The sequence below is a fragment of the Marmota marmota genome, unplaced genomic scaffold (assembly GCF_001458135.2).
Source record: "Marmota marmota marmota unplaced genomic scaffold, marMar, whole genome shotgun sequence".
In the NCBI taxonomy this organism is placed as follows: domain Eukaryota; kingdom Metazoa; phylum Chordata; class Mammalia; order Rodentia; family Sciuridae; genus Marmota; species Marmota marmota.
In genome coordinates, this window is record NW_025999880.1 from 13435104 (window position 1) to 13461137 (window position 26034).

The 26034-nt window shown below is 44.3% G+C and overlaps 2 protein-coding genes across 2 annotated transcripts in view; one reads left to right on the top strand and one right to left on the bottom strand.

Moving 5' to 3' along the window:
• Positions 1-6493, top strand: part of Skap1 (src kinase associated phosphoprotein 1) — a 282423-nt gene extending 275930 nt beyond the window's left edge. The window contains exons 12-13 of the mRNA XM_015495533.2: positions 3958-4066; positions 6139-6493. Of these exons, the coding sequence (XP_015351019.2) occupies positions 3958-4059 (102 nt within the window). The 3' untranslated portion in view covers positions 4060-4066; positions 6139-6493. The remainder of the gene's footprint in view (positions 1-3957; positions 4067-6138) is intronic.
• Positions 6494-17627: 11134 nt separating this feature from the next.
• Snx11 (sorting nexin 11) lies at positions 17628-24068 on the bottom strand. Its single transcript, XM_048787326.1, has 6 exons — positions 24045-24068; positions 23869-23955; positions 23425-23525; positions 20964-21059; positions 20510-20722; positions 17628-19438 (listed from the first exon to the last, which is right to left on the bottom strand). Exons 1-6 carry the CDS (start codon positions 24066-24068, stop codon positions 19165-19167), a joined length of 795 nt encoding a protein of 264 aa, XP_048643283.1. The 3' UTR covers positions 17628-19164.
• Positions 24069-26034: the final 1966 nt, after the last annotated feature.

A 26034-nucleotide genomic window follows, 5' to 3' on the forward strand; every position in this document is an offset into this window, starting at 1 on the left:
GGATCAATCACAGCTACGTGACGGGAGGGGGGGGGGACTGTCAGATAGCATTGTCCCCACCTTCTGCCTATGATAGCAGAATTAAAACTAGTTTCTAAGAGAAAGGAAGTTACAGTGAGAAAGGAAGACAGAGCCTGTATTTTCCTTTCACAGCAAGGCCCTGCAGACACAGACATTCCAGTAATGTGGTCAACACAGGGCAACTCTACAAGAAAACTTTAGGCAGAAACTGCCCTAACTTCAGTGTTAGAAAATGGACAGTAACAGAATTTGTACCAACATGAGTTCAAAAGCTCATGACAGGCATAGGCTGAGGAATGCTGGGTAATTGCCCAAAGACGGGGCACTCTATGGGGAAGTTGGCCTGGAAGAGGGAGGACATGAGAAGGAGTAGGTGTAGGAAGAGGTGGTGGACATTCAGTCTTTTAAGACTGGTTTTAAAAAGGCAATTCCCTGGTCCTATAAGGATCAATGCAGTAGAATCACTTCCTGTGGCCTTTGAGACTCTTCTTGGTATTTAGGGAGCCATTGTGGTAGACTGTCTCCAAAGGCAGTTGATCTCTTTCTGCCACAACCAGTTCCATCGCTAGGGGAATATCTTGGAGTTGGTTGTAACTAAACCTGGTCAATCAAGAGTGTAAATTCCCGGGCTGGGGATGTGGCTCAAGCAGTAATGCGCTCGCCTGGCATGCGTGCAGCCCGGATTCGATCCTCAGCACCACATACAAACAAAGATGTTGTGTCCACGGAAAAATAAATAAATAAATATTTTTTTAAAAAGTGTAAATTCCCATTGCTCCCTTTACTTTGTCATAACCTCATTTAAAAAGTGTTTATTTGGGGGGGAAAAGGTATTTATTTGACCCTGCTCTGTGCTGGGTACCGGGCTGAGTGCTGACAATACACAGCAAACAAAAACAAGGTCCAGCCCTCAGTTTCCCATCTGTTGACTGACACTGAGACAAAGGCCAGAAGAAACAAGGCGGCGTGGTGAACTCATGTCGGGGAAGCACTATGGACCATGTGGGGAGGTGGGGACAGCCAGAGCGTACCCAAGAGAGGCTTCTAGAGAGTGAGTGACTCAGCAATTGAAATCTGAAGCCTGCTTAGGAGTGAGCCTTTCAAAATGCAGGAGGGAAGTAGAGGCTAAAAATGCAGAGGATAGCCTCCAAGGTGAGAGTAACTTGGAGCACAAATATAATACACCAAATATATAGAGAGAGAAAAAAATAAGTTGACAAGGGGCAGTGGAGACCCACTGAAAGGTTCCAAACAGAGCAACGACAATATCAGTGTGCATCTCAGAAGCATTCTGTCTCCAGAACAAAGAACAGAGTGGAAGAAAATAAGAACACAGAGAGAGACAGAGAGCAATTTGGAGGTTGTTTTTGTGATCCTCATGATAGATGATAGTGATATCTGGGGTATTGGCAAAGGGAATGGAGAGAATTCCAGTAATAATTTGGAGAGAGAATTAAAAGGACTTAAGGATTGATTGGAAGAGGAAGAGGAAGTCAGGGAGGATTCTGAGGTTTCTGGCCTGGGTAACTGAGTGCATGGAGGCACCATTTATTGAAGGAGAGAGCACAGGAGGTGGAGAGATTTGGGGAATGCAAATGGGGAAAGAGGCAGGCTGATGGGTTAAGTTTGAGCAGTTTGGTGGACATGCACTTGGATATTGGGGTCCAATACTTAGATGCAGGCTGGAGTTTTTAACCAGTCTTTAGCCATCAACACAGTCACGGTGGTTAAACTCCAGGGGTATATGAGATCACTCAAGGAAAGTCAGAAGAGAAGAGGGCCAGGAGAGAACCCTGGGAAACAACCACATTAAAAGGAGACAGTATAAGATGAATGAGAATGAGAAGAAGCAACCAGAGAAGAGGGAGGGAAACTGGGAGAATGATCGCAAAAACTAAGAGAAGTTGTCTCAAGGAGGGTCAACAGTGGGTGCCAGCATGGCTGAGAACAAGTGTTAGGGACTGAGAAGTACCCAGAGAATCTGCACCAGGAGGAGGCAATGGGGACACAGGGAAGGCATAAATGGAGTGACAGAAGCAGGAGTCCAACTAGAGTGACTTGGGTGACTGGAAAGAAAGAAGTTGAGCGGTGAGTGGAGTAAACTCTTCCAGGAGGTCTGTGAAGTGGAAGTCGGCATAGACTAGTAGACACGTAGTTGTTTTCAAAGATGAAAACACATCTTGAACACAGTTCACTGATGGTGGAAAGAGTAATTTACATTAGAGGCAGAGGTCAGACTCCATAGATCTAAGAAAAAAGGGAGGGAGGGAGGGAGGGAGGAGAGAAGAAAAGAAAGGGAAGGAAAGAGTTACAAATGCACATGATGAAGTATGATCTTAAACCAGGGGATGTGTCCCTCATTAAATGGGAAAGAATGGTTGTCAATATGGTTACTCTGCTGCTTTCATGGCTGGAGGCTGACAAATTTGAAACTTTTAGCCAGGTACAGTGGTGCATACCTGTAATCCCAGCAGCCCAGGAGGCTGAGGCAGGAGGATTGTAAATTCAAGGCCAGCCTCAGCAATTTAGAGAGGCCCTAAGCAACTTGGCAAGACCCTGTTTTCTTTTTCTTTTTTTTTTTTTTAATTTTAATATTTATTTATTAGTTTTTGGCAGACACAACATCTTTGTTGGTATGTGGTGCTGAGGATCGAACCCGGGCCGCACGCATGCCAGGCGAGCGCGCTACCGCTTGAGCCACATCCCCAGCCCAAGACCCTGTTTTCTAAATAAAATATAAAAAGGGCTATGGATGTGGCTCAGTTGTTTAGCACCCTTGGGTTCAATCCCCAGTACAAAAAAAAAAAAATATTTAAGACTACATTCTCTTTTTTAAAAAAATATTTTTTAGTTGTTGTTGGACACATGCTTTTATTTCATTTATTTTTATGTGGTGCTGAGGATCGAACCCAGTACCTTGCACATGCTAGGCAAGCATGCTCTACTGCTGAGCCCCAGCCCCAGCCCCAGCCCCAAGACTCCTTTGTCTTTGAAGGTGGAAAAGAGGTTATCTGCTGAGAGGGAGGGGAATTACATAGTTGGAGAAGGAAAGATAACTACTTGGAGACAGGAAAGATCACCAGTTAATGCTAGGGGCCCTGAGTTTTTATGTCACCAACCTGGTTTTCTTTCTTTTCTTTCTTCTTCTTTTTTCCCCCTGAAACTCAGCAGCTAGATATACAAAACCAGACAAGGCATGGTTCCCCAAACCCAGCTAAGTTGAAACACCTGTTCTCAGCCCGTTTTTTTATTTGCCCCTTCCTGTGACACTTACATGTCCTGCACATCATTACTGATGTCACTGTCAACCTCCTACCTCTTCAATGAAGGGATCTAATGTTTAGAACACCTACTATGATATCAGACACTTTTGGTATCACATATAGAGATGGAGATACTATTCCTTCTCTTACAGATGAGGAAGTTAAAGCCAGGAGGATCTAAGGTCACATGGCTACTAAATGACCAAGCAGAGATTAGCTCTCAGTCTGTCTGACTCCAAAGCCCATTACTCTATGCTGCGAGCACTGAGGGGCAAGCAATGTTCTGATTCATCATTCAATATCTCAGGGGAACTCAAATAGCACTTTGCACATAGAAAGTACTTGATAAATAGTATTGATTTGAACTGTGACCTGACTCCCTGAACATCTTTAGTGTACTGGCATTTAGTGTGTGCCCAGTTTTCTCTGAAGAAGCCATACCATTCAGCTTGCTGGGGGAAGGGGAAGGGAGGACTCTTTAGGTTCGGCAATAGCATCAAAGATGCAAAGTTTACAATGCAGACGAAATGGCTGCCCCTCAAAGATGTTAACTGTTCCCACAGATGATGCCAACTGAGAAACCATCAACGGAGTCTCCCACACTGTCCCTGTAAGAAGTTTTATAGAGGCATGACCAAATTTCACCTGTAACCATCCTCTTTTCATTTTTCAGGAGTATAACATGTACGGCTGGTGGGTAGGAGAACTGAACAGCCTCATTGGAATTGTCCCAAAGGAGTATCTCACCTCTGCCTTTGAAATGGAAGAAAGATGAATCCCAGGTATCAGAATCATTGCCAGTGAACTGCCTGCCCCTGAGTTGAGAAGAGTTTGTGGGTCATGACTTTGTTTCTCTGTATAGATGAGAGTTGTCAGTGTTGTGCTTTTCTTCATTGCCAAAGTAATGCTACTGAGTCACAAGTGAAAGACAATGAGTCTGGAATTGTTTTTTCCAAAGTTTGGGGAGTATGTCACTTAGGATTTAGATTCCACTACAAGTGAAAATTTTAAAATAACAGTGACTTCATTAAGAGGAATTAATTTTGCTCTTCTGTAAAAACCTGGAGGTAAGTGATCCAAAGCATCCAGGTCTAGGTAACTTCTCTTTTTGCTCCACTGTTAGTGGTCATATTACCAAGGTTACTTCACAGACAAGAAAGATGCTTCTGCTCCGGCAATCATGTCTGCCTTCTACTCAGTAGGAAAGATAAAAGTGAAATAAAAGCATATCCTCTTCCTTTGAGAACACTACAGAGATGTTACACATGCTATTTCTGCTTACATTCCATTGACCAGAAATGTGTAGACAGGTGGATGGATACATAGATAGATCACAATACAAAGAAAAATTTACTCTAAGTAGCCCTGGGTCCAGCTTAAAAATAGAGGGTTGAGCTTGGCATGGTGATGCATGCTGTAATCCCAGCAACTCAGGAGGCTGAGGCAGGAGGATTACAAGTTCAAAGCCAGCCTCAGCAACTCAGCAAGGCCTTAAGCAACTTGGAAAGATCCTCTTGCCTCGAAATAAAAACTGAAAATGGTTGGAGAATGTAGCTCAGTGTTAAAGCACTCCTGGGTACCCTCCACAGGCTGCCATCCCCACCCAAAAAAATAAATAAATAAAATGGAAAGAAAGAAAACAAAATAGAGAGTTCATCACTAAATAGAAAGGAAACTAGATATTGAGAGACAATCAGTACTTGCCACCAGGATGGATCTAGGTTTCTTTATCCCCAGCTCTCAAATCCAGGGCACCATTTTCCCCAAATGTGCACACACTGTGATAGGAGTAACCGAGATTAGAAATCTGGTATGAAAAAATAGTCAAGTTAACGTTTATATAACAAAGAATAAGATTTGTGTTTTATGAGCAAGAAACCCAGCTTGTTTTGGTTTGGTTTTGCTGTGCTGGGGACCAAATCCAGGACCTCACACATGCTAGGCAAGCACTCTGCCACTGAGTCACACCCCCAGCCCCCCACAGTGCTTTAAGACAGTGGAAGTTAAGCTTGATTTGGGTGGGGGCACATTGGGAGCCACTTTGGTGCACAGTGGATTTTGTTAAGAATTGAGTGATGGAGGGCACCCAAGACCAGTTTAATGTCACTAGCTCCATCTTCCATCTTCATTTGGGAGCCGACTTCATTGCTAGGGGTGAAGGATGACATCAGAGTGAGTGATACAAACTGTCCTTGGAGTCTTCCAGACCAGGGCCGGCTCTAGTGTGCAGCAGCAGTTGAGTGAATTCATTTAGGAAAATACATGAGGATAGATCTCACTCTCCGATGCCCAGCTCAGGCCTGTCGCTCAAGGTTTGACTTTACGACTTTCCTGGCTGAGAATGCAGAATGGTTGGAATTTTCCTGTCAAATCTAAATTGTTTATCTTTGCATTCTCTTCGCCCCAGCAATTCTACCTCTAGGAATTTATCCTTCAGCTGTCCTTGCATACATGCCAGATGACACACAGGAGCTTATTTGTTTGTAACAGCAATTGGTTGGATGTGACCTAAATGCTCAATAGAGAACTAGTCAGAGAATTGAATACTATGCAACAGTGAAAAAGAAAAGGAAACTGTTCTGGAATACATGTTGGTAAAGTAAAAAACGCTGCAATGCAGGACAGGCCAAATTTGCCCCATTGTATAAAAAGGGAGTAGAAATTATATATGCCTATTTGCTCATATATGTAAGAAATATTTCTGGAAGGAGAAAGAAACTAATAACATGAGTTGCCTCCAAGGATAAAGAAACTGCATATCTGTGAGTCAGAGAAGGAAGGAAGACTTTTCACTCCCATTCATACTTTTATATTTTGAACCATAAAAGCAAATTTGTGTATTTGTCCCCTTTAGGAAATATTCTTCTCTCTGTCCTGCCTTTATGAAGAAACAGATCCATCCAGTGTTCCCATTCCCTACTCTCACATGGATTCCTCTCTCCACTGAAGAAACCCAAGTCTCTCCATCACCTCGAAGTGACTGTGAGCCACCAGTAAGACAACTGGGAAGAGGCATGTTCATCAAGACTGTTACTAAACCCGCCTGCTCATGGCTCCTCCCATCTCTAAACAAGCCCACACACCCACTTCTACCTTTGCCACAGGATTGACACAAAGAGGACCATAGAGATAAACCCCTTGGGAGGAGGAACTTGCTAGTTGTTTTGGCTGGCCTGAAAACCACAAATAAACTTCAGATTTGGTTCTTTGCCAAGGGTGATGGTGTTGAGTTCCTTTCTGAAATAGTATCAAAATGCCACCTCTGGCCATTCTTGTCATCTCCCAACAAAGTGGGAAAGGACAGCCAGAGAGAAAACAAAGGCCCAGACAGAAAAAAAGACTTGTAATTGCAACTGTGTTTCAGGGCAGAATCATCTCAGGAACCCAGGGCTGCTGGGTTTCTGGTCATGTCTCAGACTTGCTTTGGTTGGCTCCTTGGGTTTTTGTGGTGGTGGTGGTTTTGTTGTTGTTGTTGTTGTTTGCTTTATTTTGGTTTATTTTTTATGTTCTGAATCTCTGAAACAGAACCTGGAAGCGAGGCCTGGGAGTCAGAACATTGAAGAGCTCTTCTCAGGCCTTGGGTTAGTTAGCAAGCATCAAGCAAGTCCCAGATAGGGGCTGAGGAGGTGCTTTTTTTTTTTTTTTTTTTTTAATTTTAATATTTATTTATTTATTTTTAGTTATCGGCGGACACAACATCTTTGTTTGTATGTGGTGCTGAGGATCGAACCCGGGCCGCACGCGTGCCAGGCGAGCGCGCTACCGCTTGAGCCACATCCCCAGCCCTGAGGAGGTGCTTTGAGGAGGGCGAATACAGGCCTCTGTTTCCCTTTTCTGTTGCCTGTACCTAGCCCTCAGGTTATCTGCGCACCAAAGAGGCAGAAAAACAGTGGCTAAGAACATAAACTCTAGAGTAAACAGGCTGGGAATAAATCCCACTTCCCTGTTTATTACACTTTCTCAAGTAAGTTGCCTGACCTTTAATGCCCCCATTTCCTCTCCTTAGAAAGGGTGTGCTCTGTCTCAGTGGGTCATTCAGTAATTAGTAAGAAGAAAGAATTTACCATGTGTAATGTGCTCGGAACAAAGCCTGACATGAATATCTACTCAGTAGGAATGAGCTATATGGTTGCCTGTCTCTCTACATGAGAAATTTTGAAAGACAGACACCTGAGAAACTATAGGAATTTTATCATTGAAACTGCCTGTTCAGAATAACCCTGGATTGGCAGAAGCCTTCTTCACCTCTGTAAGGACCATATTGTAGCTCTGGAGCAAAACTCCAATTGCACATCACTGTGGGAGAAAAACCAGGCAGCAGACAATGGATCCAAGTTTCTCAGGAAAAAATATAAATATATTGTATGCCAACTATTCATTTCCAGATTTTTCTGACCCAGGAATAAGAAATGAAAATAATTTTGTGTATGATAGATTTAAAAAAAGTAAGAAAACGGAGGACTAGGGATGTGGCTCAGTGGTAGAGCACTTGCCTAGCATGCACAAGGCCCTAGGTTCAATCCCAGTACCACAAAAGGAAAAAGGTAAGGGGACAATTCAGGTCCTTGAGGGTGGGGCCAGTGGGGGGGGCTATTAAAGTGAACATAAGATCCCCTCTTTATGCAGGGTGTTAAAGGAGGAGGGACCACTAGGTGGCAGCATATGAGCAGGTGAACAAAAGAGAACCAATTGCCTACTGCTTTGGGAACATCTGCACCAATCCCAGCCCACAGGTAAGGACAATGGGCATTGTTCTGAAGTGGTTAAGAGGGGGGACAAACACAAACCCTTCTATGCTTCTTCATCCTTCCCTAGAGAACCCTCAGGGACCCAAGTCTGGAATGTCTGGGAGAGCGAGCACCATGGTGCCAATACCCTGACTTGAGACACACAAGTAAAAGGGATGCCAAAAGAGGAAGAGCAGGTACCTGGGGCATATTAAAAAAATAGGAACAAGGTCAAGGTGACTTCTTCACTCCCTGCACAGTTCCACACTCAACATCATGGCCACTGGTTTCCAGCATTAAAAAAAAAAAAAAAAAAATCCCTTAGTGCACTGTCCCTTCTCTACCTGTGTAGACCAGAGGAAACAATCATTTGCTGAACTTGGCCACTTCTCCGAACCTAGGGTAGGGAACATACCCAGACCTCTGGCCCCTCTAGCTATAAAAATAAGCACAAAAAGAAATCAGAATGGGAGCTGGTCGCAGTGACACAACATGTCTGGAACCCAGAGACTCAGGAGGCTGAGGATGGAGGATCGCAAGTTTGTCAGCGACTTAGTGAGGCCCTAAGCAACTTTGTGAGACCTTGTCTCAAAAAATAAAAAATGGGCTGGGGATGTAGCTCAGTGGTAAAGCACCCCTGGGTCCCTGGGTTCAACTCCCCAATATAAAAAAAAAAGAAGAAAAGGAATTCGATTGGCCCTAAAGGATGTAACAAATGGAATGATTTGAAATCTGATCCATAGCTCTTCTGTCTCTGATGTTATTATTTGCCAAGAAAAAGGAGAGTGAGTTGGGTGGGTCGATGAGACTGTCTAAAAACGGAAGGGTATAATCTATTCGGGAAGACTCCTTTTTTCTTCTTTTTTATTATTGAATTATTAGTAGTACTAGTATTTAGTTGAGCATTCTAAAGTAGACCTTTTAGAAGCAGCAGATTCCTACAGTCTGTTGGAAATTAAACCTCAGGCAGCAAAACTGCTCTCCACTCAATTCAACAGCCTCAGATGGCAACTGACTAATCAGATTACTCCTTCTCTGTTTGACTCCACTAACCAAATCCCCACCTCACTGCCTGCCACTAACTGGATAACTGGGACATTAGACCACTTAACTAACCGCATTACGTGTGGGATGGCTTCTTAATCGCCACTGGTTATTCCAGTGAGTGGAACAGGAGAGGGGTAGAGGTAAAAAGGCTTTTTTCCTTCCTTGATTTGATGTAAAGAAGGAAAAAAATGAAAGTCAAGATCCTAAATTTAAGGGCTGGGGTTGTGGCTCAGTGGCAGAGCGCTTGCCTAGCATGTGAGAGGCACTGGGTTCGATTCTCAGCACCACATATAAATAAATAAAGGTCCATCAATAATTAATAAAAATATATTTTTTAAAAGATCCTAAATTTAAGAAGCAAATGCATACCGGCCTTTTTACAGATAAATAATCACTTACACGGAATTTACACTCACTGGAGAATCTAGCCTAGGACTACTACAGTTCGGTCTGCATTGTCTAAGCTGATATCTGAGAATACCAAATGCTCTGAAATACTAGAAAGTTTCAGTTACATTTCATTAAAAACACATTTTTTTCTAGTATGCTTTCTGTCATCCATAGAGGAAAATGGCATAGACATTGTTTTGCAATTACCTTAATATTACATTTTCCCCATAGTGATAAATCTCTTAGAAATCTGTAATTAATTCAAAACCAACTATCTTTCCCTAGTGAATAAAAATGGGGAAGAGAATTCCCAGTAAGTGTCATTCCCTAAAGCCCAGGGTGATTCTTTTTTAACGAGCAGCACCAACAGTGGGGCCGACTAGATGCCCCCTCTCCTGTTTGAGACAGACATTCCCTTTACATTGAGTGTAAGGGACAGCCTCGATCTCAAGTGGCACCACCTTATTGATAACCAGTTAGTTTTTGCAAAAGGCAAAAAGGGAAGAAATTCTATGGAAGAAATTTAAAAACCCTTGAAATTCTGTCAGATGCTTTGCTTGTTGACTCTGCAGTGAGGCCACTCCAGTGAGACATCTGCAAAACCCACATTTCATGGCACCGACTCCTCCCTGGCCCCTCCAGCCCACCTGTTTCTCACCTTTTGGCCTTCCCACCAGATCCCCGGTTACTTACACTGGATGAGAGGGAATGAACAAGATAAAGGAGAGGAATATAAAAGGATAAAGAAAACTTTAGATGTACAAAAGGGATGGAATTTCCTCATCCCACAGATTCTGCCTTTTGGGTCCCCTTCTTCCACCCAGGAGAGGTCTTACTTTCTGTTCTCTACTTGTCTGCGTGCTTCTCTGATGCTATATTTCAGCATTTGGGGGAGCAGGACTCACCAAGGTAACCGGCACAGGTGGTATCAGCATCACAATAAAGTAGTGGTGTCAATGTGGAACACAAGATAACACCCGTATAGGGGGACATGGGGAAGACCCCTGCCTTTAAAAAACTTTCTGAGAGGACTGGGGCTGTAGCTCAGTGGTAGAGCACTTGCCTAGCATGTGTGGCCCTGGGTTGGATCCTTAGCACCATAGAAAAATAAATAAATAAAACAAAGTTATTGTGTCCATCTACAGCTAAAAGAAATTTTTTAAAAAAGTTGGGCACAGTGGCGCACTCCTGTAATCCCGGCTCCAGAGGCTGAGGCAGGAAGATCAAGAGTTCAAAGCCAGCCTCAGCAAAAACAAGGTGTTAAGTAACTCAGTGAAATCTGGTCTCTAAAAATAAAATACAAAATAGGGCTGGGGATGTGGCTAGAGGTCAAATGGCCCTAAATTCAATCCCCAGTACCCCCCCACAAATAAATAAATAAATATGGAAAAAACAAAAGTCTGAGAAAGATGGTATTGACAATAAGAAAATAAAGAAAAACAAAAGTTCTTTTTTGCATCCTAAGAACAAAACTCAGATGACAGAGACAGCAGTGTTTTCATCTTTGGTTAAAAATAAAAACAAAAGAGGAAGGAAGGAAAGGAGGAAGGGAGCCTGGGAGGGAGGGAGGAGGGAGGGAAAAAGCCCTCCCTGAGGGTCTCCCACCAGGAGCAGCTCTGGAAGGATAAATCTTGAGTGGCACTGATTTGTTAATTCCCAGAGTGCCAGGAAATTTTGCAGGGCTGACTTTAGAAAAAGCAGCCCTCCACGCAGAGGATTATCCCTGCTGCACAGCCCAGTAACTCAAACTCATTTTCCACTTTGTGGATTACCATTTCCTTTGCTCCTCCCCCTCCCCTCCTGCCCAGCTATTTCATTTCCCATTGGAATTGACAGAGATTAGGCAGGGAGTTTGAAACTCACAACCAAAAAAAAAATTCTTTTTTCAAGGAATCTGAATTCTCTTAATTTCCCTGTCAAAAACTTAACCTTTCAGGTTGGGGATGTAGTTCAGTGGTAGAATTCTTGCCTGGCAAGCAAGAAGTTCTCCAGCACTGACCCCCCTAAAGAAAAAAAAAAAAAGTCAGAAAAATTAACTGTTTAAGCTGGGTGTGGTGGCTCACACCTATAACCCCAGTGGCTCAGAAGGTGGAAACAGGAGGATCACAAGTTCAAGAGGATCACAAGTTCAAGGTCAGCTTCAGCAACTTAATGAGACCCCCATCTCAAAATAAAAAAGAGTTGGGGGTATATATAGCTCAGTGATTAAGCAAGCGCCCCTGGGTTAAATTTCCTGGACAAAAAAAAAAAAGAAAGAAATTCGGAAACATGCTGTTTTTCTCCATAGTATGAACTGATCAATGATCATTCTTTGCATGTAGCCCTTTTTGTACAAAAAACGTTTATAAATGCCAAAAAAATACACACAACACATACACAACCTTTAGAGGAAACTGAGGCACAATGGGGATCACATATTTTCTGAACTGGGACACTTTTGAGAGTGGAGTGGGCATTGTTAATGATGTCTATACCACAGGTGCAAACTGGGATGTGTGGTTTTGCTACAAATAAGGCAAAATGTGTTGCCCAGTCACCTGGGAAGGAAGGGATAGAGATGACCTGGCTCTTCTGCTATCAAGCCTGGCAACGTCCCTTCTAATGAAGTCCTCCCCCCTGCAGTCCTCCCTCTGGTTTCTAGGCAAACATGCCAATGAGGCCTTATTTTCCCAATGCCCAGGCTGTTTTGAGAGGCCTGGTCTATCTGGCATCAGGCCGTTTGGGGGCTGTCCCGCTGTCAGCAACTGTGTGCGTTCAGTTCCCTCATGGGGTCCCATCACAGTCCTCCACATCTCCACATGGCAGAATACCACCAAAGGAAACATTTCTGTGGCACTGGGCAATAGTGTGCCACTTCCTTGCCTCCTGTGATGGGAGTGAGTTCCAAGATGTTTCTAGTGCTGGTCCTCAAAGAGGGCATCTGGTTTCACTGTAGCTGCTCTCAACCTGATGGTGAACATCTGGCCACCTTTTATCCCATCATGGAACAGAAAACATCCCCCCGACCCCCTACCCTTTTTTTTTTTTTAACCAGGGATTGAATCCAGAGGCATTTAACCACTGAGCCGCATCCCCAGCCCTTTATTTATTTGTACTTGTAGATGAACAGAATGCCTTTATTTTATTTATTTTTATGAGGTGCAGAGGAACAAACCCAGCACCTCACGCATGCCAGGCAAGCACTCTGCTGCTGAGCTACAGCCACAGCCCCTTTTTGAGACCAGGCCTTGCTAAGTTGCTAAGGCTGACTTTGAACCTGCCATCCTCCTGCCTCAGCCTCCCAAGCTGCTGGGATTACAGGCGTGGGCCACTGTGTCCAGCACAAACATTTCCCTTTTATCTGCAGTGGGACACACTGGCCTTACTATGCTATGAAATCACCAAGGTAGCACTTGCATGCCACCACTCCTGGGAGCTCGCACTCTGCAGGACCAGTCATCAATGTTCCACCTCTGGGAAAGCATCTGGAGATTTGAAATCATCTCTTAAACATCTCCAAGTTTAGTGGGGCAGAATGTGGAGCTAACGCCTTCATGCTGTTAGTACAGGGTTTCTCAACCTCACTTTTATTGATATTCTGAGCCAGAAAATTCTTTTTCTTTTTTTTAGTTGTTGAAGGACCTTTATTTTATTTACTTATATGTGGTGTTGAGAATCAAACCTAGTGCCTCACACATGTGAGGCCAGCGCTCTACAACTGAACCATGACCCCAGCCCTGAGCCAGAAAATTCTATTTTGTAGCGGGCGTGGTGGCAGGCTTAAAGCCATCCTCAGCAACTTAACCAGGCCCTGAGCAACTTAGTGAGATCCTGTCTCAAAATAAAAAATAAAAATGGCTGGGGATGTAGCTCAGTGGTTAAGTGCTCCTGGGTTCAATGCCTGGTACCAAAAATATATATATATTGTTGAGGGCATCGTAAGAGGTCTAGAAGCATCTCTCAACTTCTTCCCACTGAATGCCAACAGTACTTCTCCCCCATCTACTCCACTCCCAACCCCAGTTATGACAAAAATGTTTCCAGGCAGTGGCAAACATCCCCTTGGGGAAAAATCCCCTCAGGTGAGAATCACTGTCTCAGGGCATTTGGGGCCTGCTGGGAGCTAAGCATAGACAAAGTGCCCTGGCTTCTAGAAGTTTGTACTTTGACCACTAGATAATGACAATGACCTTGGTTTATAGCAGGGGTGGGAAGATAAGCACATAAATTCCAGGAATGCTTCAGGACTTAAAAACCAGGAAGCCAGGACCTCTGCTCTTTTGAGATCTGTGAGCCCACGCTGCTACAGATTTGCACTGGGAAAATGACGCTTGAATATGACCACCCTCATCAGTTTGGAGAGGTAGTGAGTCTGTCATGTGTAGAGCTCTGTAGTTACCATCCCTTGTTTCCCTTTCCCATGGTAAACTTGGAAAAGGGTAGCACCGAAACCCTTGACTGGGAATGAGTAAAATTGTGTGTATGACTTCAGAACACGGGGTCCCAGAAATAACGCAGAGGCAGTCCTTCCACGGCAGCTGGTAGGGTATGTGCAGCGCCCAGGCTCCCTGACATCACACTGGGTCAGGCTGGCACTGTGCACCACACTTGGGGTGTGTTGACTGCAGTCCCCAGGCAGAAGTGGGGAGATTCAAAACAGATTGCTATCTCGCGGCTGTGATTTTCTCGGTCCTCTGTGTTAGTTTAGGAGAAAGTTTTCTCATACAAGATGACTCCCAGGAGCTCTGTCAAGAACCAGAAACTAAATAAAAACAACAAAACAACGCGAACCCACTGCCCTCTCAAGAGGCCCAGACAGGATGAAGGGTCTGGTGCCTTTATTGTGTCTGCCTGTGCAGGCCAGACAGGACGGCCAGCGCTGGTCCTGGTGCCAGCCACAGCCCTGTCGATGCTGCCTCCCCTGGGCCCAGAATCTGAGGCACCTGGAAGGGTTATTAGCAGGATTGGAACTCATCCCTCTGCTGGGACTAGATCATAATTACAGTAATTTTCTAACAGAGCTCGGCAGTAGGACTGTTTAATCAGCATCCGACTCCCCTGTGCTCCCAGCCCTCATCACTCAAGGAGAGGAGTGGGATGGCTCTTAAAGAGACAGTGCCCGCCTTTCAGCGTTTAGAACAGATGTGTCCTAATTGGTAGAATATATCTAAGTCTCGTAGCTTACAGCAGGCAGGTTGCATTGCCTCCAACAGACTGCCTCAGGCTCTCACTATTCTGGGCCTTCTGCCGGAGGGACTGGCTGCTGGTGGGCCAGGCTTCCCACACCAACAAAGCCACTCTGGGAAGGAACACACAGTGCTAAAGCACTTATGAAATAAAAGGCCCCTTCAAAACTGATGGTATGAAAAGAAATAGCTTGGGTGAAGGACAAGAAGAAGGGACTTGACTGCCACATAGAAAAAGAAACTTTGACTGGTGGCTTCCCACAATCCAAAGATTAGAGAAGCAGCTTGTGTTCCTGCCATTCCAAGGGGAAAACCTTAAGGACTCTCCAGTCGCCTCTTAACTACCTCACCCTTGCCTTACCGTCCTCTACTTATTATCCATGCCCCTCTAAGTCCAGTGCCCTTTGTTTCTTCTTTGCTTATAGACGGAAGTAGACCAGATCTCCCCTGAACCAAAAGTAAAATGTTTGCTTCGCTCCCTGATTGACTTAGGAGCACTGAGTCCTACGGAATGTGGCTCTTGCTATCACTTTGAGCACAAGTTGTATTACTGTTCCTTGAAATCAGAGGTCTCCAGCTTTCTAGCTCCAAATGCAGTCATCACTGAACCACAACTGTCCCTCTCTCAAGATGTTAGGCCTGGCCCCTACTGCCCTGCTGGTAAACCAAAAGCACACTGGGTCTTTGCAGCACTTCCCGAAACAGTTCCTTAGAGAGAAGAGCTGTAGCAAAAGTTGATGAGAAATAAGGTGGGTGGGGGGCTTCCAAAGTGGGTTGAGGAAACCCTCTAGAAAGAAGGCACAGTATTAGGTAAGAAGATGAGGAAGGGGACCCTTATCCACAGTCCAAAGGTTACCTTGAGCCTGGCCGTGTGGCTTCTCCAGAACTGACTCCTGCTGGCAGAGGAGTCTTTGGCCTGGCAAAAACAAGTCTTTGGCTGGCAAATTTGCACACACCACCCCTCACTCAGGATCACTGCCCAGTGCTTAAAGAAGGAAGTGCCATCTTGCACTGTGGTGCTCATCTGGTTGGCTCTAGCCATGTCTCAGCTGGCTGCTAGTACATAAATCCAGAGGCCACAAATGTAACACTCCTGCAGGCTGAGGCAGGCCAGAGGCTGGCCTAGTCCCCTTTCTACCAAGGCCTCCTCACATCCTTCAGGCTCACTATCCACCCTCCACCCCAGGATGTTAATATTCAGCAAGAGCTGAGGGGTATAAACAAACTCACAAACATGGTGCTAACTATGCCCAATCTAAATGTTAAAAGCCTGTGAAGTAAATCAGATAGGATGGGAGGTACCTAGGACTTGGTAGTATGGATTTAAGTCCTCAGCAATCAGAAGCTAAGGACTGTGAATGACCTGATTTCTGAGTACTCAGAAAAGCTCTATAGGGAGATTTTCCCCCCTTGAGTACAGTAGTGGATTTAACATGTTTTTAAAGAGATTTGAGGGGCTGTGAATGTACGTAGTTCAATAGTAGAGTGCTCACCTAGCATGTGAGAGACCCTGGGCTTGATCCCCAGCACTGCAAAAAAAAAAAAAAAAAGTCTTTGGCCTGGCAAATTTGCACACACCTGTAATCCCAGCTATTTGGGAGACTGAGAAGTACTGACTGAACTGGTCTGGAGTAGGGCCTAGGCATGTGTGTGTGTGTGTGTGTGTGTGTCTCAGTGTTACTAGGGATTGAACTCAGGGCCTCACATATGCTAGGAAAGTTCTCTATCACTGAGCCACGACCCCAGCCCTTTTAAATTTTTAATTTTTTTTTAAATTTCGACACAGGGTCTTGCTAAATTGCCAAGGCTGGCCTCACCCATGCTATCTTCCTGCCTCAACCTCCCAAAGCAGGAACCACAATGTCCAGCCAAACATACTTAATAGTCACATTCAGCTCAGCTTGCTCAGTCAGAAATTGAGTATAAAAAGTCCCTACCTTCCTTCCTCATTGGGCATTGAGAAGGTCAAATAAAGTGATTCATATAAAACTTACTCTTTTTAAGAAAACCTAACCCCTTCCCCCGACCCCAACATACAAACTTCCACCAAATAATCCCTACCTCTGAGCTTAGATCACTTTTCCTAGGTAATAGAAGACTAGACTTGGACTAGGGAAGTAGCTAGCAGAGAAAATATGACTAAAGCAGGCTCTGACCCTGCCTTACACCGCAAATCTAAACAAAAAATAATTTCATTCTACAAAACAGCTCAATGGGCCATCCCCTCACCCCAGCTAGCAACTCCCATTTCATAGAAGTCATCCAGCTGTGCTGCACAGACCTGAGCACACACAGGGCAAGAAATACACAAGGGGGGCATATGGTGCTTGTCTGGATGAAGAGGAAAGTCAAGCTTTGCTGTTTTTCTGGTACACAGGCCCATGTTATTAGGAAAGCTCTCTCCTTAGTTCATCTCCTTCCACAGCCCATACTCAACTCATCACAAGACCAAGAGGGGCCAGCGCTGGCCGCAGATTAACTGAGGTGTTGTATGCTCTGCTGCTAATGGACCGTTAAAAAAGCTGGGAGTCAGAAAAATCACATCCACGTCTTTGAACAGTGCCTGCTGTCCTAGCAGCCCAGCCTGCTGGCACAACTAGTTGCTGAGTACCAACTCCAGGAAGAGAAGGGCGAACAGAAGAAGGCCAACCCAGCTTGCTGTTTTTTGGCTGAGTAGGGAATTGACACAGACCACCTCCGGCTCCTGTCTGGAAGTTTCGAGATCAGAGAGCTTCAGGCACAGCTGGGTTCACAGCTGCACCATTTGGAGCATTGGACTCATTAATATTCATGAGCCATCCCCACCAATCGGCAGAGCGGATGCCATTAGCTTAGCATCTGTCGGGTTTTTGTGAGGGTTGTGTATGGAGTTTTTTTCCCCTTTTAAATGAACTTCTTTTGACATTTTGGATTTGCCTCTGTAGGTTCTCTATTCTTGCCTTGCTCTGCTGCATCATATAAAGAAGAGACCCAGGGGAGGCGGGCAGGAAAGAAGGATGAATACCAGCCAGGGCTTTGCATCTGCCTGTTGACAAACTTTATTTCTCTTTTAGCACCTGGCACCTCAGACAGGCTTCGAGGATGGAAGCAGCATCAGGTAAATTATACCTAACAAGGTTCATGCCCAGAACTGTGAGAAGAGCTGGATCCTGAGTATTTGGAAGACAATCCTTCCTCCAGTGGTGAACTTGAGCTCACACACAATGCAGGAGAGCTACAGTGCACAGTCCTGAACCATTATTTCCATGCTGATAAATTCATGATTTATGAAAGTAACTACTGCCAGCCCTCACTCCCTCCTTCTCTGCTACAGCTTGTTAGACACAAATTGCAACAACAGTCTTAAATACTTGCATTTTATTTCAGGCCAAAGCCCCTCAACTCTGAACTAAATGCCATGACAGTCCCACAACAGAGGCTGGTAGTAAAAGAAACCACCGACAGGCAGGTTCACTAGAGGGGGGAGGAGTGGGCTAGAGGGGTAAAAGCCACACACATGAACCCGAGAGCAGAGCAATGCAGGAAGCCAGCAGCACTGCTCCTACCAGCTCTGGCTCTCAGTGGAGAGGAATTATGGCAGCAGGAGGGCAGAATGCCTCATTGTCTGAAGGAAGGCATGTTGTTTCTCATCTCCATCCCCAGAGCCCTCTTTTCCAGGCAGAAACAAAGCCCGGATGCCCCACTGGACTGAACATACTAATATACAGCCTCCCTGCAACACAGCAGAGGGACTCAGTGGCGGATGAAGCCCTGGGGGTAGGGAGCTATTACTAAAGGAGAAGAATTCAAAAAAGAAAAGAACCCACTTTGATCTTGCAGAAAAGATAACCAAGGTTCTGCTTTATAAGCAGAAGGCAGTGACAGCCCAGGACAACCTTTTCCAAAACAAAGCCCCTGATATGCTGCCTTTTCCTCTGACCACCCCTTCTCTCTCATGAGCCATAAGCTACGCATGGCTCTTAGGCTCCACTTAGCCCAACTGAGGTCTTGGGATCCACTGGAAATGCCAGCAACAAGAGTCACAGCACCAGTTCCATTCAGTGGTATTAGTGATGGAAGTCATTCTAAGAGGTAAATGAGAGAGGCCAGCCTCTCTAAAACAAAGTGCTCCAGGGGCTGCAGCAAAAACTGATGCCAGCCAAGATGGAAATATAACTATATAAGCATCCCTGTTGGGACAATATTCAATCTGGCAGCTTAGAATCTACCACATATAGGTCCCAAAAACCAGTCACTAGAGGCAGTGCTCCTGAGCCTATAAACAAACACCTGAAGAAACTCAACTCCTGCAACAGTAAAAACAGGGTTCCATTCAAAACCAACAACCTCTGGCCTAACTTACAAACAAGTGTGTGGTGTCTGTTCCTATGGAAGAGGCATGAAGGACAGTCACAACCAACCTCTATGTAGCCAACCAGAGCAGAGGCAACTGTCAGATGCTAAGCAGCCTGACTTCCCCCACACCTGCCCTGTGCCCAAAACTCATGGCCTGCATCTCCTTCATCTGCCTCGAAGCAGAGCAGAGCAGAGCAGAGCAGAACAGAACAGAGCTCACTTTTCCCAAACTGAGTCTAACTGATCCAGGTCCAAAGGCACAGCATGGTCCCTTCCCATAGCCTTCCTCACAGGCTGGAGAGCAGAGGTTTCCTCATCAGATCTTGAAAAATCACAGCATGACAATGAAGATTGAGGTGGCAGGGTGGGACTTTCCAAGGAAGGAGCCTCAGAGTCAACCACAGGAACCCACACTTCTAAAGGGTCCTTCTCTTCACTGGGAGGTGGTGAGGGAGAGTTCCTCTTCCCTGATCTTGGAAGAAAACAGCAACTGGAAAAGAGGGAAAAAGGAATAGAAACTTATGAACAGAGAAGCAAAAATGAATGCACCCAGGCATGGTGGTTACACGCCTGTAATCCAGTAGCTTGGGAGGCTAAGGCAGGAGGAGCACAAATTCAAAATCAGCCTCAGCAACTTAGTAAGACCCTGTCTCAAGATAAAAAATAAAAATGACTTGGGATGTGCTCAGTGGTTAAGTACCCCTGTGACCAAAAAAAAAAAAAAAAAGAATGGGTGGGCCTAGGGAATAAATAAACCAAAGGTGGTATATTCATGCAATGAAATATTTTTCAGTCATAAAAGAGAATAAAGTACTGCTACCATGCTACAATATGGATGAACTTGGGAAAATATTACACTAAGTGGAAAAAAAAAAAACAGTTATGCAAAACCATGTATGACTCCTCATGTGTGAACTGTCCTAGTAGGAAAATTCACAGAAAGTAGACTCATGGTTGCCAGTGGAGGAATGGAGAGTCAGAGTCACTCTCATGGGTGCAGGGTTTCTTTTTTCAGAACATGAAAATATTCTCAAATCAACAATAGTGACTCTGTGAATTTACTAAAAACTACTAAAAAGGTAAATTTTAGTCAGGTGTAGTGGCATACATCTATAATCCCAGCTACTCAAGAGGCAGAGGTAAGAGAATAACAAGTTCAAGGCCAGCCTGGGCAACTTGATGAGACTGTCTCAAAATAAAAATAAAAAGGGCTGGGGATATGGCTCAGTGCTAGAGCATGATAGCATGTACAAGGCCCTGGTTCAATGCCTAAAACCACCAAAACAAAAGAACAAAACAAAACAAAAGGTGAATTTTGTATCAATAAAGTTCTTATTGAAAGAGGAGGCAGGTAAAAAATATTATAAATAAGAAAGCCTTCCCCCTTTTTCTCCCTGGGTTTCAATAAGAGACCCTGCTACCCATTCAGGATGAGAGAATCATGCACTCAAAGAATAAGGTCTTTTGAAAGGCCACTGTAACATTTCTTTCCCTAACAGACACCCTACTGGCCAAGGCAGTAACCCCAACCCCAGATATCTCAAAGAAACACTCCAATTACCTGTTAGGCTGGTCTCCTTTAGCCAAGTGAGAGGCGCTCGACCTCTCTTCCTGGGCCCAGCCACAGTTTGACATAGCATAGTGAAGAATGGCATCAGAAACAGTCATAGGGCTTCGGCCCTGAACACAGGCTTCTATCTCAGGTACTGAGAGCTGGCTTTGCAGGAAGAGGTGCAACTGACTGTCTGATAGGAGGACTACACTCTGCAGGACCCTGAAGTGACACAGGGAGCACAACACAGAGCATCACCCTGAGGAACTGCTCACCATCTCTTTCTCTGATGATCTTCTAGCCAGTGAGCACTGAGGCTATGAGGGCACAAGAAAAAGTGCCCAGCACAAATGTGCCTCCATAAACAGGGCAGGGTTTACATCCCCTCTGGCGCCTTTTGCTGCCCCCACCCCCACCCCACCACTACCCTGGAAGCCAGGGGTAGCTCTGCATATCCACTCACTTTTCCAGGAAGTGCTGCAGACCTTGTCGTCGCTTCTCAATGAACTCATCCGAGCTGCCAAAAAAGGCTGACTTGCCAGGAAGTTCAGGTACAGGCCTGTGGAGTCATAGAATGTAACATCCAAGATAAAGGTAATATCCAAGAGAGTCACTCCAGTTTCTGATCAAGGACTCCCTGAAGCCGGGAGCACTGGTACATGCCTGTAATCTTAGTGGCTCAGGAGGCTGAGGCAGAAGGAGCACGAGTTCAAAATCAGCCTTAGAAACTTAGCAAGACCCTGTGTTGAAAGTTCAAAAACAGCCTCAGCAATTTAGCGAGACCGTATCTCAAACGATAAAAAGAGTTGGGGATGTGGCTCAGTAGTTAAGCATCCCCAGGGTTCAATGCCTGGTACCCCCCACCCCCAAAAAAAAGTATTCCCTGAAAAGATGCCAAATCAATACAATTAGCTTATACTTATAAGTGCCGTATGTCAGGCACTATGCTCATCATTAACAAACATTTAATACTCGAAAAACCACACAGGTGCAATAGTACACACCTCTAATTTCAGCAACTTGTGAGGCTGAGGCAGGAGGATTATTAGTTTGAGGCCAGCCTCAGCAACTTAATAAGACCCTGTCTCAAAATAAAAAATAAATAAATAAAATGGACACACAAAGTCTCATGCCTGAAATTTTCTAAAAGTGGCTGAGTTGAAGTAAGTCATCCACCAACTCTTTAAACTTTCCTAGCTTCTAGCCTCTCTTAGGAAATACAATAGTATTTTTTTTTTTTTTTTGGACCAAGTTATTTCAACTTATTTCATAAGTTGCTAAGACTGGCTTTGAACTTGCAATCCTCCTGTCTCAGCCTCCTGAACCGCTGGGATTATAGGCATGCACCACCATGCCCAGATATACTTTTTTTTAGAGTATGAGGGATTGAACCCAGGTACACTCTACCACTGAGCTGAATCCCCAGCCCTTTTTAGTTTTTATTTTGAAACAGTGTCTCACTAGTTGCTCAGGCTGGCAGTGAACTTGTGATCATCCTGCCTCAGTCTCCCAAGTAGCACCACCACACCTGGCTATATAACACATACTTTTAAAAAAAACAACAGGCCAGTCAGGCTCAGTTGTGGTGGCACATACTATAAGGTCAGCTACTTGGGAGTCTGAAGCAGGAGTCACAAATTTGAGACCACTATGGGCAATTTAGTAAGAATCTACCTCAAAATAAAAGGGTTGGGGATATAGTTGAGTAGCAGAGCACTTGTCTAGCATGCATGGATCTCTGGGTTCAATTCCTAATACCACAAAATAAAACAAAAAAACAGGCCTCCTGGAGTAGGTCATTCAACAGGCCATCCATCCATTACCACCTAGCATTTGGGTGTCCATTCTCAACCTCCTGAGCTGAATGGAAATCACTATTCTCATTCTCTCCACTTTTAGAATGTAACAAGGGGAGTGAGTGAGAAGTGAATAATAACTGTCTTTCCTAAAGTTCTGGTGTATCTCTGGAAAAGGAGTGTTATACTAAAAAGGAAAAAAAAAATGACATTTTTACATATCAAATGAATAAGAACATTCTTGTCAAATGAGCCCAGGTGTTTAAAATTTCCTGATAACTAGTGATAAGCACATATAAAATTCTAGCAGTACATCTGTTAAACCTTAGACTAAGAAGTACATTAAAACAATATAAGCTGAGTGCAGTGGCACACGCCTATAACCCAGCAGCTCAGGAGGTTGAGACAGAAGGATTGAAAGTTTAAGCCAGCCTCAGCAATTTAGCAAGGCCCTAAGCCTCCATGAGACCCTATGTCGAAATAAAAAAATAAAAAAGGTTGGGGATGTGGCTCAGTGGTTAAGCGCCCCTGGGTTCAATCTGGGTTCAATCCCCAGGCATAGTGGCATATGCCTGTTATCTCAAAAACTCTGGAGGCTGAGGAAGGAGGATCAAAAGTTCAAAGCCAGCCTCAGCAATTTATCAAGGCCCTGTCTCAAAATAAAAAAGGCTGGGCGCTGGGGTTGTGGCTCAGTGGTAGAACACTTGCCTAGCACGTGTGAGGCCCTGAGTTCAAGTCTCAGCACCACATATAAATAAATAAAATAAGGGTCCACTGACAACTAAAAAAAAATATTAAAAGAGCCAGGTACAGTAGCACACGCCTGTAATCCCAGCAGCTCAGGAGGCTGAGACAGGAGGATTGTGAGGTCAAAAACAATCTCAGCAATAGCAGAGTGCTAAGCAACTCAATGAGACCCTGTCTCTAAATATAATACAAAATAGGGCTGGGGATATAGCTCAGTGTGAGTGCCCCTGAGTTCAATCCCCAGTACCAAAAAAAGAGACATTTCATAGTCTCTTTAGTTCCCAGCATGTTTCAAGTTCTCTTCACTGTCAACTCCAAATTTCCAAGTAAGCACCTAAAAAGCCTGACTCAGACCCAAGAAGGAAGCAAGAGCAAACTCACACCAAACCAGCATTCCTCTGGAGCTGTTTTCTCAGCCACACAAACTCTCGGTAGCGGCGTCGCACACAGGAAGTTTTTGCAGTAAAAGCCTTGCTGTTGGTCTGCAGGAAGTGTTTAAAATTTAGTTTTTATTTTGAAACAGTGGAGGAAGTATGTGAAAGGAGTTAAGTGGAAAAAGACTAAGTTCACATGAGCTCCCCATCAGCACTTCCGCTGAGGAACCAAGCTATCCAGTCACAGTCATGATTGGGGTCCCCAGCAGAGCAAGATGCCACCGGGCAGCCTGAAAGCAATACCTCAAGCTCCTCCCTCTCCTCCCTCCGTTCTTTTCTTCCAAGTTTTCTGTCTTGGGTCACTGGAAACACCCACAAACTGGTTCCACCTCAGCACAAGCCCTCAGCCCTAGAAAATGTTGACCCCAATACAGAATTTTGACGCACTCACGTGGAGGAATATCTTATAATCCACATAAGAATTCCAGGAGCCCTCATTCTGCACGCGGGGGTCCTGAACACGCACAGTGATCACTTCCTGTAGGTAAAAAATGCTCCCTCAGCTTCAGCTTAGCCACACAGCAAGATAGCTTTAGGAACACAGGTTGCCAGATTTTCCCTTCCAACACCAATTTTCAACCATTTCTTCATTCACTCAATTCCACAAATATTTACTAAGTATCTACTATGTGTCCAACACAATTCTAGGTATTGGGAACAGAGTGTGAACAAGACACAAAAATCTCTGTCCTCAAGAAACTTACATTCCAATACTTTCCAACTAGTGGAAAAGTTTGTCAAAATGGAGCCTCACTTTTCAGCAATGCTGCTGCTATTAATTTCCTTCTCCTAGCTTTATTTTGAGCTCATAAGAACCACCAAGGTATTATAGTGGAAAGAACACCACTGAGCAATGATTTGCACCTTTGTGTCTTCNCTCTCTCTCTCTCTCTCTCTCTCTCTCTCTCTCTCTCTCTCTCTCTCTCTCTCCATGCCATCCGGTTTGTACCTCTGCCCAAGCACCCCACAGCTGCGCAGGTTGAGTCAGGATGCATTCTGCTCCTTTGTAAAGATTCATTAAAGCCTAAGCCCATGATTTCCCCCAGTGTGGTAGTTTACATGTATAGCGACATCGCCCACTCCGACAAGGGGACCATGAAGGCTGCAGCACAGGGTTACTCAAGTCCAAAGGGGCCCATGATGTCACCTTCTGTTAAAATACAGCACTAATCTTGTTACTCCTAGAACCACTCCAACAGCATCCTCCCTGGCTGCTGCCTCCACCCCCTTCCTCTCTCTTAAGAGCGGAACAATAAGGTTTAATTTCCCTTTCCAATTTACCTTGAAATGAAAACTGACTTCAGCCAATATGTACTGCCAACAAATGATCCGGGCTGACTCCTGGGAAAACAAGACTATCTCGAAGCTCTCCCTTTCCTCCCCCCCATGCCCATTCACACACCCACTCATTTTTACAGTCCCACAATTAATTTTAAACACATTCTCTTATTAGTTCTGCCTTACCATTAGAAGAGTGTGTAATGAGTTTCCTTCTATTTTATGTTTTGCTAACACAAGGCTAACGTTTCAAAAGAAGGAGAACTCATTTACAGCAAGAAATTAGCAGAGCAAACAGCTTTTGCAATTCTTTCAAATATACCAGAAGGTCTCTCTACAGACAGACATTGCATGCAGAGACAAAGCTACATGGCAGATGACAAAATTGGGCTACACTGTGGAGTAAACCCAAGGTTTTGCAATTTTAATACCATATTAAACAGTATTCTTGCTGACAATCTGATTTTTCATTTAATGCAGTCACTACCTCCAAGGGGTCTTGAACTGAAAGGTAAAAAATTCCAATTCCTTCAAATGCCTTTTGTGTGACAATTATATGATTTCCTTTATTATTATTAAATTATTATTATGAAACAAACAAAAAAGAAAGAAACTCCAATTCCCTAACAACCCATGTATAGCTTTCCATATGTAAGGAATCAAACGGCTGTGACCAAGAAGAGCAGACATACTTTCTGTGAACAATTAACCTTGTTTTCAAAAAATTCATTTGCTCTTCTCTTTTCAAGCATTTGGTAAATTGCCAGCACAGGAACAGCGAATCAAATATTCTAAAGTGTCTTTTCATGAAAGTAAAGATAGGAAAAATAATGACAATGAAGCCATAGTCATCCACATACTCAGTGGAGCTCACATATCTCCTGTGCCTTGAAAGGTACACCAAATTCAGAAGCATAATTTAGTAACTGAAAGGTCATCACATCTTTGGTCTTAAGGAGTATTTTGGTAGGGACCTGCAACACCTCCATGTGGAAGTTCTTTTCCTTTGGGGCCAACATCACTTAAAAACAAGTAGTTATATACTGCCTTAAAAAAAAAAAAAAACCCAGGACCCCGAGATGCTGTATACTTAAACCTAGGTTTAAAGGGCACTGACAAAGTTTTGGTTGTAACTTTCCTTAAAAATATGAACAAATATAAAAACATAGACCCCAAGTGACAATTCCTAGCAACCACTTTATCCATCAGCTCCTTCTTATGGATGCCACTCCTCAAAAGAAATGAAGCTCAGTTCTGCCCTTCAAGGAGAAGCAGGAAG